Source organism: Phocoena sinus, chromosome 5 (genome assembly GCF_008692025.1).
Source record: "Phocoena sinus isolate mPhoSin1 chromosome 5, mPhoSin1.pri, whole genome shotgun sequence".
Lineage (NCBI taxonomy): Eukaryota > Metazoa > Chordata > Mammalia > Artiodactyla > Phocoenidae > Phocoena > Phocoena sinus.
In genome coordinates this window covers 5685435-5702951 of record NC_045767.1, presented here as the reverse complement: position 1 = coordinate 5702951, position 17517 = coordinate 5685435, and the positions used below count along the sequence as shown (strand labels likewise).

Genomic DNA, 17517 nt, shown 5'->3' with positions numbered 1-17517 from the left:
TAGGAAGCTTTCCATATGTACAATAATGAGTCATCTTCATAGTTCCAATTGCCTGATACAATCATTAGCTCATTTAAGAATTGGAGCCAATGTATCAACACAATGTATAATAGCAGAATTTTTAAAATAACCTAGCCCCCTAAAGGAAGGCTAATTAAGGTATACCTTTTTAAGGGTTTACTATGCAGCCATGTAAAATCATGACGCAGTTAAATATTTATTCCACGAAAGATTGTTCATGACGTTTTACTGACCAATACAGCAAATTACAGAGAGATGGGTAGATAGAAAGATAGATAAAGACACAGAGAGAAAGGAACGGAAAAATTCTGAATGAGTGTTTACTAACACATTAACAGAAGGTATCTACAGATGATAGAATATTGAATAATTTTCAAGTTTAAAAATTTATTTTTCTACATGATTTCAAATAATTTTTATAATGAACATGAAGTATTAAGTAAAAAATCAATAAAAGCAATTTTCATTTTTGAAAACAACTCAAAGATGGGAAGAATGAGGGACCATGAAAAGTTAGATACGAGGTTACCAATGAAGAAATGTTTCAATGATTAGAAAGGCTGGAGCCCTGAATAAGCTACAGGGGAAGCTAAGAGAAATATTTTATCTACGTTTGAAGCTGGAAACATGAAGAAATAGACAGGTCTATTGTTAATCACCAAGTGCATTATTTTATCAGTGAAAAGATAAAAAATAATTATTTTTCTCTCCCCTATACAAAGCACTTATATACTGAAAATAATTTAATGCAACTCTGTGTTCATCTTCATCATCCAGTGATTCTTTTCCTTTTTCTATGTAAATTACTCTGTGATAAATGAGTCATGATAAGAAAGGGATTTTTTTTTTAGTTAAGGAGATTCAGCACTGATCTGAAAATAATTGGGTGCATGTTCCCACCAACAACAAAAGAGCACTGTTTTCTTTTAACTAGAGCTCCTAAAACCCCAAAGTATTTTTGAGAGTATTTTTGAGAGTACTCCACAATAGAAAAGAGCTGTTGTAAGGAGAGGAGGGGAGAAAAACGAGGAAGGAGAAAAAGGAATAGAGGGCAGGAGGGCAGGAAGGAAGAAAAAGAAGAAAGGGAGGGAGGGAGGAAGGGGGAGGGAAAAGAGAGAGGCATTCTCATATTTAGAACCTCTATATATTTGGAAGAAGGTTGTTACGTTCATAAAGAGCGTAGGCATTACATTCAATGCCTATTGAAATAGAAAAAAAATGAGTTTTGGGAATTTTATATTTTGTAAAGTTTTCTTAGAAAAATGGAAGACAAAATCAAACAAATATTATGAATGGATAATCTCACCTTGCTTTCCTCTCAGACAGCTGAAATAAAAATTCTGGTTAAGCCTGATTTCTCTCAAAGGTTTCTCAAAACCCTGCTTTATCTGAGCATCCAGACATTGCCCTCATTATTCCATAAGCCAAATTCAGCTGAGATGTACCTCTATGACCCTGAAGGGGATACAGCTTAAACAGTAACAAGGTAGCCAGTACAGAGGCACTGTGAAGGTCCTCAAGCCGCTAGAACTGCTGTTTCATCATGTGTCTTACAGAGAAATTTAAGTCTATGTATATTGCTCATCCAACAATACTGAAAAGGGATTTGGGATCACTAACTGCAAGTTTTCAGAGCTTCTGAAACGACATCTGCAATACTTCCGGTTTTTATACACTATCTATCCACATTGTAATCATCAAAGAAATGTAAGCAAGCTTTCAGTCTAGCTTTACTTCCCTTGAATAATGATGGCTAACTTCATGCAATTAAGAATTACTTGTATCAATTTGGGCTTATTATTATTATTATTGCTTACCTTAAATGTTACCAAAATGAAAACAGAGGGACATACAGTTTTTATTTACTTATTAATGAGGCCGTTTCCTAAGAACTGAAACGCAGCAACAAGGAGTGTTGAAAACTGGTACCATGATTTAAGGACTGGTATTTCTTTCTGCACTTCCGCCATTCAAGTCTGTCTTTTGTTTTGCAGAGTGAGATGACCGAGCCTGGATATACTGGGTTATCTCCCAGGTTCAGGTTCTCCCTGGCTTCTGGCTTCTGACTGCTCTGTGCTAAACTGGTAAAATATATGGACAGTATATGGATGCGACATGGTGAGCTAAAGTGAATTGTTCCACTGTTCTTTGTAGCAGCTGCCTGGGTCGCCTCTGTCTCTTTGCATTCGTTTCCTGGATACATTAATTTCAGATAGGCTTTTAGCAATAAACAACCTTTATAAAGCAGAGAGACTATATCTAGGATCTCACTATTGGGAATAAAAATGGTAAGCCTTAAATAAATACATACTCTTGTTATATGACAGACATTGTGCAAGGACCTTACTTACGTGGATAATGTTATTTAATCTTATCTCTCTGACGTGGTTACCATCACTGGTGTTATTTTTCTGATGAGCAGCTGAGAATCCAGATATTACTTAACTTGCCCGTGTTCACGAAGGTAAGGTGTAAAGATAGGACTGAAGCCAAATAAGCTGACCCCAGAGTCCACACTTTTACCAGTTGTTCACAGGTAACAATGAGGAAGTAGCTCAGAAGACACATACGATCTCACTACTATACCTAGTCCTTCCAAACTCCCGGTGACTCTTCCTCTCTGCTAAGGTTCATGTTTATCTTGGCTGGGATTTCAGGACACTTTGATTCCACATTTTATTTCTCATCCTCCTGAAGGGTACCGTTGCTGTTCTGCGGTCCTTGTATATTTCAACACGACATGTATTTACCTAAGAATTGCTTGTCATGGTATCTAGTTATGGTAGAAAAGGAGTAGGGATAGTCCAATTTCAGATTTATAAAGAGCCACTCCATGTACAATGTCTGAGAAGCTAGCACAGAACTGGGCCTAGAGTTTCTTTCATGTAATTTAATGATGCCAGGGAAGGACAGTTTTAGAAAAGGAAGTACAGCACTGCATTTGTAGAAATGGCTATTTCTTTTTCCCACATCGCCATCATTAGTGTTACTTTGTTTCCTTCCCCCAATTATTCCCACAGGTTATGGGAAGAAGGTAGGGCTCTTTACTCACCTACGTAAAACTAAACTAGTAAGAAAATTGAGACGGAGAGAGAGGCTGTTAGGGATGCATCTGAGACTAGATCCCACATTTTATTTTATTTTATTTTATTATTTTGCGGTACCCGGGCCTCTCACCGTTGCGGCCTCTCCCGTTGCGGGGCACAGGCTCCGGACGCGCAGGCTCTGCGGCCATGGCTCACGGGCCCAGCCGCTCCGCGGCACGTGGGATCCTCCCGGACCGGGGCACGAACCCGCGTCCCCTGCATCGGCAGGCGGACTCTCAACCACTGCGCCACCAGGGAAGCCCTAGATCCCACATTTTAAGGAAAGTATTTTTATTATAATATTCTGCCATTCGAGTGTATACTTAAACAGGGTCTAGTTTCAGGAGTGCAGAACCAAAAAACTAAATATCATTTCAACTATTGAACATACTTCAATGTTTATTGAAGCTACAAGGAGAGTGAAAATTCATGGAGTTCCATAAAAGTTAAAGGGAGTAATGTCAGTATTGGGCTAGAGGAGAGAAGACAAATGTGAATATATAAGATTTCCCCGTCCAACTTCCGTGTGCCTGGTACGTTTACCAGAATGGACAAGATGTGGGGTAAGCCAAAACTTCTCATTTTTGTTAACTTGGCAGAAACGAGGTAGAGTACTTTTAAAAGGGGAGGGGGTGAATTAGTGTTCAGTAATGCCCCCCTACCACCCCACTCTCATTTCTCGAGTGGTTGGTTAAGGCACTCTGCTAAGTGTTAAAAATCTGACTAACTTCGTCCTTCCACAGCCATTCAAGATAAATGATCTTTTCACAGGTATTTTACCAATAAATAAAAACAATGCTTAAAGAGGTTTAATATTTAGCCCTAAATCACATCACTAAGAAATTATGACACTAACTTTCAATTCAAATGCTAAGATGTTTCAAAAATTCAAAAATTCATGGTGTTAGATCGGAGCAAACTATTTACCTCCATCTTCCCGCTGCCTGAGAGACCTGAAGACGTGTAATCCTCCAAGTTTAACACACAGGCATTCCATTGGCTTCTCTACTAGGGAAAAATTCTTAGACCTCTTCTCATAAAAATCAGTTGTCAGTAAATATTTACTGAGCGCAAACGACATGCTAGGTGCTACGGGAAGGGCTGGAAACACAGCAGTGAGGAAGCCCCTGGTCTCACGGAATTTGATGAGATGTTTTCCCACAAGGGTATAAAGAGCTACCATTTGTAACTTCATTCTTAAAAAATTTCTGGCATTCTCCAAAACACTTTATATACATTGTCTCTTTTACTATCGTTTCATCTTCACGAGACACCTGATGAGACTGGGCACGATTTAAAGGTAAGAACACGGAAGCGCAGAAAGTTGAAGCGATGTGTCCCCAAGTCTCACATCGGTGGCAAGGTGAACCAAGAACACCATTACCTTTCCAGAACTCAGAAATGTCTAATTCGAGTATTTTTCTTTGCCTCCCTTCAAAGATTTCACCGAACAATTATTTGTGTAGGTTCCATGAATGAGGGGGGAGAATCCAGGATGAACCTACTTGAGTTCAGAAATACATGTACCCAGCACTAGGGATATTTTAAGTGCAATTCCTAACTCTTTCCTGCTAACTGACCACTCACCCCTCTACTGTCAAATGTTCACGTCTCTCTTCGTTGTTCTATTGAAATACTTCAGTCACGTACAACTACAAATTCTTTCATGGGTATGCAGTTCAATTATTCCTGGGGAGCTCTCTAGCTCCAAGTAGGTCAAACTTCATCAAGTGGGATCATATGGATTCTGAAAACAGTGATTCAGTTCGTATCTACAAGTAAGTGATCATCTCCCATCATATTTAAGAGTTTGGAATGTCGACTCTTATAACAGGAAGTTAGAGTCATATTGGGCTTCATATCACTTACATCATGTTGGCCATGTTCCTCTTTTTTAATTTCCTTTTTTAAAGAGAGTTCTAATATCTGTGCCCATTGGTGAAAATGAACAACTTCCTAATCTAGAGACAATAAAGAAGACTCCTAGTTGAGGAACATTGCTAATAATCAAATACTGGAGGAAGACTCTTGTGACCGTCGATGGACAGCCAAAATCCTAACGCTGAGAGTGACAGCTGCTAACACTGGGAAATGCATGAACACCACACACACCCAACACACAAACACCACTCCATGAGGCTAAGTGCGTTCTAATTCAACACGTTATCGGTGAGGAAGGATATTTTCCAATACAGAATCCATTTAAAAATTGGGTTTTCATTTGTAAACGTCTCTTTTTATGTACAATCCAGTTACTATTTTACTAACAAAGTGGTTTTGTTTGCCTATTTTAAAAGCTTAGCCGTCAGAGCTACTGACCTGGTGCAAAATGGGCATGTAATGTCATATCAGGTATCACTCCACCTCCTTATTCTTTTCTTTGTTTTCCAAACACAAACTTGGCAGTGAACGGTAAGCAAAAAGATCATGTGGGAAGCAGTCCCGCCACAAAGAAAGTCTTAAGAAACTTTGTCTCCAATCCCTGTTGTAGGGATTTTTTTTTCTCTTTCATATTTACACCTATGATACTCACTTATGCCCACAGCTGTAATGAGCTTGACTGCAAGTTCAGGAATTTCACACTGAATGAAAAATGGTTCCAGAATGTACCGTCCAAAGGCCAGAGATATCACAGCAGTGGCTGCAGGGCTAGAAAAAACAAATACATACTTAGGTTAACTACAGAAAAAGAAAAGAGCATCTTCACTCAACTTGTTCTACACTGAGGTGCTATTATTCAGCATGTGGAACATATTAAATACGGAAGTCTGTGATTTTCAGAAGTCCGTATTTGATTAGGTTGTCATAGACATTCCAAATGAAATACTGTCTACAACTTTGCTGGCTCCTTTTTAAACTTCACGTCTCCTTGGGTACAAGGCTGGGTACTGTCAGTTTTGCCCCTGCCTTCCCATTTTTGAATTTTTCTTAAAAATTGAGTCTATTACTTGAGATCCTGACAGGGGTGGGCTTCACAAGAAGCAATCTAATTTCTCCGTAAGTCAACAATTAAACTCCAGCACAGTATGAATGCATTAACAGTGCAGGTCTAATGGGTTGGGTCATGGTCAGAAAAGGAACACAAAAGTCACCTTAAAAAAATTAGTACTAATAAGCGTTCATTGCAAATATATGCTTATGTGCTTGATACCGTGTTAGTCTTGGTTTTCCATACAGACCAAAACTTGAAGAGCCAAGTGATTATTCTTAATTCCACAGAAATATTTAGATGCAAAGTATGCATTGGAAAATAAAAGTATTCTTGTAATTTTACAAATGGAGGAAACATGCATGAAATAAGAAAATGCAATAACTTCAGGTATATAGTGAAATAGGTAACAAACCATTCTATCTTAATTTTTCAACTATTTCTATGAAAAGATTACAGATGCCTTTCAGTTTAAATATATCTATATATGAATGCATATTTGTTAGATACACAGGCAAGTCCATGGTATTATCTACTCTGTCCTGCCTGTCTTCCCTTTCAGCTTATCTTCCTTCTCATGGTTATACAACACCCATGTCCAACTCCTAACTGTCAGAAAACCAACCACCATTATGTGTTCCAACCTGGACCTGCCAGTACTAGCATGACAGATTTCTTGATTTTTTTTTTTTTTTCTTTTCCAAGAGAACCTCTTCCTCGCCCCAACAAGCTTATTTTTCTCGGTCACCATCATTCATAAATTTTTGACGTATAAATTAAAATCTGATCATGACATCGTAGTGCTTTCAAAACATGCTCAGGATATGCAAAAACTCTTCAATTCAAGGCTCTATCTGCTCTAAGCTTTTCCTTCCTCTTCAGTGTGCTTCTTCCCACACAAGGATATGAATACCCTTTGCCTGAGGCCCCTGCAACTCACTGACGGTTTCTTATACCTCAGGTCTTAGTTCAGTCTTTTGCCCAAGGAAGCTTCTCCAGTCCTCTGATTGGGTTAGATCTCCCAGAGTGTACTCTCTTCCGGAACCTCATGGCTTCTCTTTCACGGCGTGTATCACAGTAGTAACTTTATATTCTCTTATGTGATGTCTTGATTCATAACTATTTCCCTCATTTGACCCTGAGATCCATAAGTACAAGGCTGTGTCCAGCTTAATCATTATTTCATCTTCAGTGTATAGTATAGTGTCTGTCATACAGTAGAAACCCAATGAATATTGAATATATAGTCAATGTGTGAATTCAATCAAATGACCCCTGATGTGTGATTTTTTTTCCCTTAAGATTTGTTTTTACAGACTAATTCTGACAAGAGTGTCTTAACCTGATGTACAATTTTAATAGTAAGTATTTAGGTACCATGGGTGTTTTCAGTGGAAGAGAAATGTTAAAGCACCTAGGTATCTTGTCACCCCTGAAGCCATTCATTACTCTGCCTATCTGAGAAACCAGTTGAGTAATGTAAGTCCATTATTACAAAGAAATATATGAACCCATTAAAAAAGCTTCTAGAATATATCTAGGTAATTTCTTCTGTAAACACACACACACACACACACACACACACACACACACACCATGAAGTAGCTCTCCCGTGATTAAAGTAACATTTGATTATGAGCTGCTTGAGAATAGGAACCATGGCTCACTCCACTTCGGGTCTCTTTAACGTACCATTCACCATTCAGTAGCAGTTTGTGGAATGAATAAGTGAACGCATAAGCACCGTTTCGGTGCTACTACCGCAAATGAAATGATCACGCTGATCACACTGCCGACACAATCAGCCAATACAGGACTAAAGCAGGACTCAAGTCCAGCTACATCACGTTCCAAAAGCCTACTGTCCTGACAGGCCAGCACTCTAAATAAGTAGTGTAGCCATCTGAATGCTGAGTGTGTTGTATTCAAAATACTATAACCTTAACCTTTCAGTTACTTGTTCAAAAAGAATTTAATATCTGACCATCAGGGCACTGAATGAAGTAGTATAAGGGTTACAAAAAGTGTGAGACTTGGTCTTATATGCTTGAAATGCTTGCAGTTTTAACAGGGAGACAGAGCACGGATTCCTAAAATATTAAGTAAGGTTTTATGACATCTTGTTCAATGTCAAACGAGAAGAAGAGACTGCATTCTTTTCAGAAGGATTAAGAGAGGAAAGACATACTATAAACTAGGGTGAACAGGAACTTAACTGTGGAAATGATAGAATTTAAGTTGACCTTTGAAGAGTAATATTCAGATTATCAGAAAAGAGTGGAAGGCGCATCCCGGGCCAATCCCAGAGTTTAGGAAAGGAACAAAATACCTCTTTATCACTATTTCATTATAACAAATTTTAAATAATGCAGAATTGTCTAAAAGGAGAACAGATTTAACAAAGAAGTAAATACTACTCTAAGCTCTTTGATAAAAAAGAGATTCCTAGAACTATAAAAACCAAGATTAGTGTTAAGTCAATACTTATTAGCTCTGCATTTGCCACTTAGGCCCACATGACAGGATAAAAGCTCACAGGAGCTCTCAGCTGTGTAAGTTTGATAAGTTTACAGTAAGAGCAAGTGTCCCTACTTACTCATGTTAAACTCTGCAATCAGAATGTGCTAGTCACATTTCACGGATGCCCTTTGCCTTCAAGATACTTTTAAACTTCTCAGGTGACATCATAAGTTTCCCACAAAGTTGGAGGAAATTTGCTGCTCAGAGTGACTTAGCATTATTTGGTTTGATTTTAAACCAGGGCAATCAGGAAGAGGAACATATTCTTACAAAAGTAAACTCAAAAAAGCTTTTCGCAACAGTAGTTCACTGATTTGTTTAAGATGAGGATATGAGTCATCTGTGACAAGTGAAGTTTTGTTCTTTTATAGAGTATAAAACTTGGTAACGGGCTTCCCTGGTGGTGCAGTGGTTAAGAATCCGCCTGCCAATGCAGGGGACATGGGCAACTAAGCCCATGCACCGTAACTACTGAGCCTGCGCTCTAGAGCCTGCATGCCACAACTACTGAGCCCACGTGCCACAACTACTGAAGCCCGCATGCCTGGAGCTTGTGCTCCACGATGAGAAGCCACCGCAATGAGGAGCCCACGCACCGCAATGATGAGTAGCCCCTGCCTGCCACAACTAGAGAAAGCCCACATGCAGCAATGAAGACCCAACACAGCCAAAAAAAACAAAAACAAAAGCAACAACAACTTGGTGACATACTAAATTGTTAGGAACAGAAGCTTCCTAGTCACAAAAACTGAGTAAACTAAGATGGCTTAATGGTGTAATCTACAAGAAGAAAAACTCCAGTTCCTATAACATAACATTTAATTTTGTCTAATTATGATTTACAATCAAACAAAAGGTCTGATTTATCAAGGTAGATTTTGATGCTTCATATCCTTTTCAAGTCAGCATCTGTCCTGAAAATGTCATGGAAAATAACTGAATATTAACAAAAAGCAGATGCTTTAAAAGTTTGGCAGGGTTGGCAAACTACCGCCAGTGGCAAAATTGTATTAAATACATTAATTGAGAAAGGTATTCCATCACAGATTTTATGTCCTGAAGTAGACATGTTTACCATATAATCACATGACATGTATATTTCTAACTACTTAAAAATAATCAAGGTGATTAAAAAATGGTATAATGAAGGGCTTCCCTGGTGGCGCAGTGGTTGAGAGTCCGGCTGCCGATGCAGGGGAAACGGGTTCATCCCCCGGTCCGGGAAGATCCCACATGCCGCGGAGCGGCTGGGCCCGCGAGCCATGGCCGCTGAGCCTGCGCATCCGGAGCCTGTGCTCCGCCACGGGAGAGGCCGCAGCAGTGAGAGGCCCGCGTGCCGCAAAAAAAAAAAAAAAAAAAAAAGGTATAATGAATAGATTTATTTTTCCCTAATTTTTTTGTATGTAGGCTCTTACCGTATAATGAGCAGTTCTACCCAGACTCGCACAAAAGCTGGTAATGGGCCAAAGACTTCCAGAATGTATGTGTAATGACCACCAGATTTCCTCATAGTTGTTCCCAGTTCAGCATAGGACAAGGCTCCTGTGAAATGTTTATCATAAAAAGGTGAAAGGTTAAAATATTACCAAGTCATCCAGCAGAAGAATGGATACAACAACGTTTCTGTTGTGTGAGATGTTACTACATCCTTTGATCTGAATGACATCCTTTTTCAAAATTAATAAGAGTCATCGAATTCCTAAGAGCCTCCAGATGCCTCTTGTAACCTCCTCACATTTGAGATCTAGTTCATTCTATTCAAACAATGTAATCTGACTTGAAGTAGTAAGGACAAACTTCTCAAACAATATCATATGATTAAGAATTTTGAATCTCCAACCTGACAAGAGAAAAGGAGTAGATGGATGCCAATATCACTAGCCTATTTTTCAAAGCACTTCACATCAAAACAAGGAATTATCACCAATTGACCTCATTATATTGAGAATCCTTTTAATAAATGATATTTCTGTGGCATGTCAAAATAAATAAGATTCATCTGTTCTCCAGACAAGTATGGACTCAAGGATTTGGAAGGCTTCATTTAATTTGTAGGATATGTTTTGCTGGTCAACAAAATGAATTTTGACGCAGATATTCTGTTTTTAGGAAAGTTTTTCTTGCATGTCTTCGAAGTACACACTCTGTATGGCTGAAATAACACACACTTTTAAAAAAGAGGTGCTATGACATATTTACATACGTTAGGTAAAATTAACTATAGACCAGATTTTAACATTTAGCAATAAACTTCACACAGAGTTGAGCAAGTTATATAATCCCCCCAAACGTCAGTTTCATCCTCTGTAAAATAAAGATCTTAATTCTCACATCACAAGGAGGTTGTGTGTTTAAATATAAAACGGATGCCAAGGACAGCGCTGAGCCTGACACGCAGAAAGCACCTCATGAAATACAGCTATATCTACTAATGTGAGCAATTAATTTCCAAGAAAATGAAAAATATATTTTGACATTATGTGAAAAGTTCCATCCATACTGCTAAGTACTCAAACGTAAGACATAATTTCTGCCTGGCCTGCTCTGGGGACTCAAAGTGTGGGAAATTATTACTAACCAGTAAAGCTTCAGGTAGAACTGCCCAACATGTAATTTGGATATTCAGCAAAATCTTAGTGTCAGTTACTGTATTCCTGTATCACTTATTGTATTCCTGAAACTAGTACTGTATCAGAGTCACCTGGGGAGAATTTTTTATTTAAAAACAAACAAAAAACAAATGCTAAGGCTATACCCCAGACCTCCTCTCTAACCAAGAGAGGCCAGACTGTCCAATAGAGGCATCCAAGAAAATCTATTATTTTAAAATTCACACCGGTTAATTTTAAAGTAACTAGTCTACAGATTGATATTTGGGGATCACTGATACAGCCCGTCTATTTATAACTAATTGGGACTAGTTGCAATTCACTCTCTGTTGGAAACCAGTCACCATGTTGGTAGGCTGTACAAAGAAGCAGCCAATATAAAATGTTATTGGAAAGTGTCTTAAGCACCTCAGAATTTATCCCCCAAGAATCAATACCTACACCTTTGTATGCTTTGCTGAAACTCCAGGATAGTTGCCCCAGGTTTAAATTGAGTTCTGGAGAAATGAAATTTTCATTTAAAGGTCTCAAGCTCCATAACCATTTTACCCAGATGAAAAAAGTTCAGAATAGGTTGTAAGAATCCATGTATTGACCCTGGCTTAAAAAAAAAAAAACCTGTAAATCCAATATACAAATTCTTTACTTTTAGTCCCAGAGTTCTAGAGTTCTAAGACAAAGGATTTTTTTCCTTATATTTTGCTTTGCTTCCTGTTAAGAAGGTACTCCTATCAAAGTTGCTAGTAACGTAAGTGATAAATGCAATGCAAATATAGGTAAGTAGGTTAGTACAGAAGTACACTCACTGCAGTTAGTAATCAAAGAATACCAACTCAAGTATAAACTTAGCTAGTCCCCTTAGCTTTTTTTTTTTTTTCCTGAACTTCTTGAGATGATATACTTATGCAGAAGCATATTTTCTTAGTACAGGTCTACATCACTATCATCACTTTAACTAGTTAATGCTCAGAGCCATGCATTTTATTATATCTGAATAACCTTTTATTGTGTACGAAAATGGAATCGCATAGTGGGAGCTGCATGCCCACAGTATGCAAAATCCAGGAAGCTGATTATGGTTTCTCCTATCAGACACTGATTTGTTCTGAATATACCACGTGTTGGAGAAGATTAAAGGCTGAGGAGGCATAGTCATTTAGAAAGATCAACAGTTAAGTTTCTCTTTGTTCATCTATAAACATACATGCCACACCATATGAATGCCACGAACTCTTTGTAAGCTAAAATAACCCAAAAATAATTCCTCTGTAGATCTTTCTATACAGCTTTTGTTTTAACAAGTTTTATTTAAAATACCTTCTCCTAATAACGGAAGTTGGAGTTCTCTAGATGAATGCTCAGACCAACGCTGAAAACACTGCAAGGCCTTAAGAATAAATGGATTGGTCCGTGTAGGACCAAGAGTTAGTACTTGGTCCTAGAGTTTGGACAAAGAGTTAGTACCTTTAAAGAACAGTATCTTTTGAAATCAGAATACACTGTTTGCCAGAGAAGAGCAAATATGTCTTAGACATGTTTCCCATAACATAAATAAAATTTAATTTTCTTGACCATTCACCAGTTTTCGTCACCTTCACAACTAACCCAGGTAGCTCTCTAGTAATGTGCCCACCTCATGAGGGGACATTTATTACCTCTTTACTATTAATTATCAAGTCAATAAAAAAAAATCTCGATTTTGAAGAAAAATTAATAATCATACTTCTTCTACCAGTTCTGTTTAGACTAACTCAGCAGACAGGTGGGCCAATGACCTGTGTCTCTGAAGACCAAGTGAACTAGAAATGAAGAAAACAGAGCTGGGCAGACACAGCAAGCTAACACCCAATTCCAGTTTTACAGTTTATATTGCAAAGGTTTATGGGTACTGGGGAGAGACGAAAAGTTGAAAAAACTGTGGAATATGCTCAGACCCTTGCAATATTCTCATTTACAAAAGGAATTGAATTGTATGCCATCACACTTCTTTCCACAATAAGGACTTCTGGAAGAATACTGGGAACTGACAAGCGCATGAAGTTAAAAAATTAAAAAGGAAAAGACTGCCACCCATTTGTTTAGCCAATAAAAAGTCAGTAAAACTTCTGCTGAACACTCAGTCCTGTGTCTAAACAGGCCACACCGGGTTTCACTTCACAGGTGTTTCATTCAGTACGCCAGCTGCCAAGATGCCCCAAACACAGGTAACTGAGCACAGATGCCCGGTACAGAAAGCTTGCCTGTATTTTACTGGGTCATCAAAGCTAGCCTTGACGTTCATTGCCACAGGGAAAAATCAGAAAATAATCTACCTTAGTCAGGAAAAGCGAGCACAGCCTACAGGTCGCAATTTCAGGGAATTCAGGATTCTGCCAACAGTGGAGAGTGTGCGTGGACAGTTCGCATACCTCCCCCCAGATCAGAAAATCTGGGGAAACCCTGGCCATTCATTCCCTCCTTAGAAATCACCCTCTGTTCTCCCAGAGAGCACGGCACCCAGCCCCACAGACACACCCCCAGAGAAGCGGCAACACTCACCAAACAGTGACAGGACCCCACAGACCGTCCAGACGACCAGGGACAAGCCCACGCTGCCCGTGTTCTGGAGCACGCCCTTAGGAGAGATGAAGATTCCCGCTCCAATGATGGTGCCAATGATGATGGAGATCCCTCTCAACAGACTGATCTTCCTCTTCAGCACAACTTTCTCCTGCCCAGGTGGCTCCTTGCCACCCAGGGAAGACAGCCTCGTGTTAACACTGCCCTGCAGGTAACCCCCATTGGAGATGGTGGATGCCACAGCCTTTCTGACCATGGTAGTGACCCGCAGGGAAAAAAAGGAAACAGAGCAAAAGAAAGAAAGAAAAAAAAAAAAGAAAATTAAAAGAATAAAACCTCCAAACTTTCAACTTTGGTGTCTCTTGGGGTGACTGACCGATTTGATCTCTTCCTCTTTGCCTTCAGATTCCTTCTCAGCGCTAGTGTGCTCCCAGGTAAAAACTCTAAGGTGTATTTTCACCTTCCGCAATCTAATTACTCCCAGGAACACCTGTGTGCTCGTTCATGGTGTTCTGGTTTCTCCACCTCCCGGACTACCTCTGCGGCTGAGGCTGCGGCTGCCGCCCTATCATTACAGCCCAGCTCAACTTCCTCATGGGCTGGTATTTAAGCTGCTGCCTGTTTCACCAACTTACTCCAGCTAGATGATGATGCAAATTCTCCAGGTTTGCATCAGCCACATGAGAAGGCTCCAGCATTACTCAGCTCTTTTTTTTTTTTTTTTTTTTTACCACGAGCCGCAAGTTGCTCACTGACCAAAGCTTTCAGAGAACAAGCACACTCTTAACAGGGATCTTAACCAATCCAGAAGTAGTAAATTCGGAACAGGACCTTCCGAGAGATTTCAAGCAACTCCTAGTGAGGGACAAAAGCTCTTCACTCGAAAAGAAAATGAAAAATGAAACAGGAAATGATCACTGTGTTGAAAGGAGTTTCTTTTCTTTAACGTACAAATAAAATCGTTTAGACCAACCTTTTGATCACAGAACAGAACTCAAAGCTGCATTGTTTGTAACAACAAAATTTAGATTTCATGATGCTTCCTGCTTATTTAAATTTCTTTTTATTTTTGGGTTTCCTAGCAACACGGTCAAATCTAACATTTACAAACCTAGAATGATTCTGTATAGCTGCTGTCACGCACATAACAACTGTGAGTTTTACTTAACATTAAAAGATAAAAATTATTTCTTACTTCCCATAATAACACCAGTACTTAAAATTGCCATCTGAGTCTGACTACTTCAAAAATCACAGTGACTCCAGAAAACAGTCATTTTCTGATTCTCATAAGTGCTAGGTGATCTCCTAAACTAAGTAAAAGATATATTCTTCATTTGCATGTTGTTCCAACAAATTACACACACACAAATCTAATTTCAATATTAAGCAAAACTTACAACGATATAAAAACATGCATATAACAAAGGCTTGAGAAGGGATACACAGAATAAAACTGAGGAAAGTGTTAAGATTATGTAGGAATTTTTTCGAAAGTATAGCAACTATTGTTATATTATGATTATAAACTTAGAATGAATTAGAAATACAAGCTAAGATTAAAATGTTTAGTTTGCTAATAAGGACCTACTGTATGGCACAGGGAACTCTACTCAATACTCTGTAATGGTCTATATGGGAAAAGAATATAAAAAAAAGTGGATACATGTATATGTATAACTGAATCACTTTGCTGTACACCTGAAATTAACACAACATTGTAAATGACCTATACTCCAATAAAAAAATTTTTTTTAATGTTTAGTTTGAAACAGTAAGAAAGGCAAACATTTAAAAACCCTATTAACTTTCTTAACCAAGTGTCCATAAAACAAATACTGAAAGAAAAGAAATCCTAGGTATCACTTTTGGCTGTGGTCATAGGTGGTTTTGGATTCAGTGAGAAGAATTAGATGTTATCATTACCCTGAAGCTACATTTGTAAATGCGATTAAATATGCTTCTGAACAGCTAAGCAAAGACAGCAGACAGAAAACTTGTGTGTGCAAGGTGGAGGTGGGGATGGAGAGGGGGTCAGGATGACACAAGAAAGAAACAGCCACTAGAAAGTAGCATGGAGAAGGTCAGACTGTTTTCTGTTATGTTGGCACCTGAGGAAATGATACCACATCAGTGCTCTATCATCCAGATAACTGAGGCTACATCATTTCTTATTTGTATTATGTAGCTAAACCCTACGTAATTTGCTTTGAGTATACCAAGTTAGGGTTTTTATCAAGCCAAAATAAATACTTTTCCCAGCTGCGTGTCTTTCAAAAAATAAAGATGGGTAGTTCTGCTCATTCAACCTTGTTGAAATGCCAAAAAAAAAAAAAAGAAAAAGCTATAGGAAAAAAAAAGAAGCTAAAGGAAGATTCTATTTCTCTTTCTCCTCCTACGAGTCCTTCAATCACACAATTCTCCTGACTAATGCACATAATGAAGAGAGGAGAGGCCTTTGTTTCCCAAAAAGGGGAACAGATTAGCCCTGAAGAAACATGAGTTAAAAGTAGAATGCAAACTAACGCAGAGCCACAGTTCAATTTTAAATTTTGTGCTAAATGACTAAACTCATAAATTGAGAGTAAGAATGCATTCAGACAGAAGTTAGATACATTCTAAAGGACAAAAAATATTCTTTTAATATCAAATGACATTCTCCTCCTTTGGAGTTTTTTTTTTTTTTTTTTTTTTTTTTTTTTTTTTTTTTTTAATGCGATACGCAGGCCTCTCACTGTTGTGGCCTCTCCCGTTGCGGAGCACAGGCTCCGGACGCGCAGGGTCAGCGGCCGCGGCTCACGGGCGCAGCCGTTCTGCGGCATGTGGGATCTTCCCGGACTGGGGCACGAACCTGCATCCCCTGCATCGGCAGGCGGACTCTCAACCACTGCACCACCAGGGAAGCCCCCTTTGGGGTATTTTTAAAAATTATTTACGAAGAAAAGTTACTGAAGTTAGAACAATGGCCAAAAGGATTGTACTATCTATATAAAACACAGTCACATTCAAAACCTCTGCATAGCTGCAAAACAGTTACCGAAGACACCCGTATATCTCATCCAGTCGCCCAGAAATTTACAGAAAGTGTAGTTTGTAAAGAAAATACTGAGTTACCTTCTTGGTTGCTTTATAAATCAACAGTCCTAAACTTATAAATTAAAAAATTGTATGGTCTTCAAATACGTGTGTATCATGAAAATTAGTTCCAAGCAAATGCATTTATATCCTCCGTCCTGCTTTAGGCCTTATTTTAAGCATTCCTGTCAAATTGGGAAACTATTCGGGTGCTATCTACAAATATTAATTTAGTGCACAAGAAATAGCCCCCGTTCCCTAAAAGCATTTCATGGAAGAAATAGATGTGATATATCGTGGTAGCTTCCCCTTTCTGGTAATAATTTCTGTTCCATGATTATAACTATGGGCATATAATGAATGACCGGGCCAAATATAATCATCTCCCCAGCTGCAGGGTATAGGAATGTGGCCTGAGCTGGGATATTTCTAAACAGAATTAGATTTTTTTTTTTTTTCATCTGTCAGAAGTTGTAAAGATGTGACCCTAGAACAACTGGAGGCCATGTCCCCTGCCATATTGAGAAAATCCTTGCAAAATAAAGAGAATAAGCAGAGAAGAGAGACACTTAGTCCCAACATCATCAAGCCCTGTTTTCATTCCTAAGGAACTCAGATTGGCTCTGTATCCTGAAGGTCTTCCTTCAATTCTATAAGCTACTTAGTTTCCTGGTTAAGTATGCTACCTTAGGCTACACACGAGAAAACAACTGCATTT

At 38.7% G+C, this 17517-nt stretch overlaps 1 protein-coding gene across 14 annotated transcripts in view; it reads right to left on the bottom strand.

Moving 5' to 3' along the window:
• SLC7A11 (solute carrier family 7 member 11) overlaps positions 1-14382 on the bottom strand; it is a 314580-nt gene extending 300198 nt beyond the window's left edge. For 4 of the 14 annotated variants that reach the window (XR_004349979.1, XR_004349980.1, XM_032632577.1 and 1 more), the window contains exons 1-3: positions 13704-14363; positions 9972-10098; positions 5641-5756 (exon numbers count right to left, since the gene is read on the bottom strand). Coding sequence is in view for 9 of the 14 variants with exons in the window: in XM_032632577.1 (XP_032488468.1) it covers positions 5641-5756; positions 9972-10098; positions 13704-13980 (520 nt within the window). In the remaining 5 variants the exon portion in view is untranslated. Of the gene's footprint in view, positions 1-5640; positions 5757-9971; positions 10099-13703 lie in introns of all 14 variants that reach the window. The other 10 variants (XR_004349977.1, XR_004349976.1, XM_032632571.1 and 7 more) reach the window with 8 other exon arrangements.
• Positions 14383-17517: the final 3135 nt, after the last annotated feature.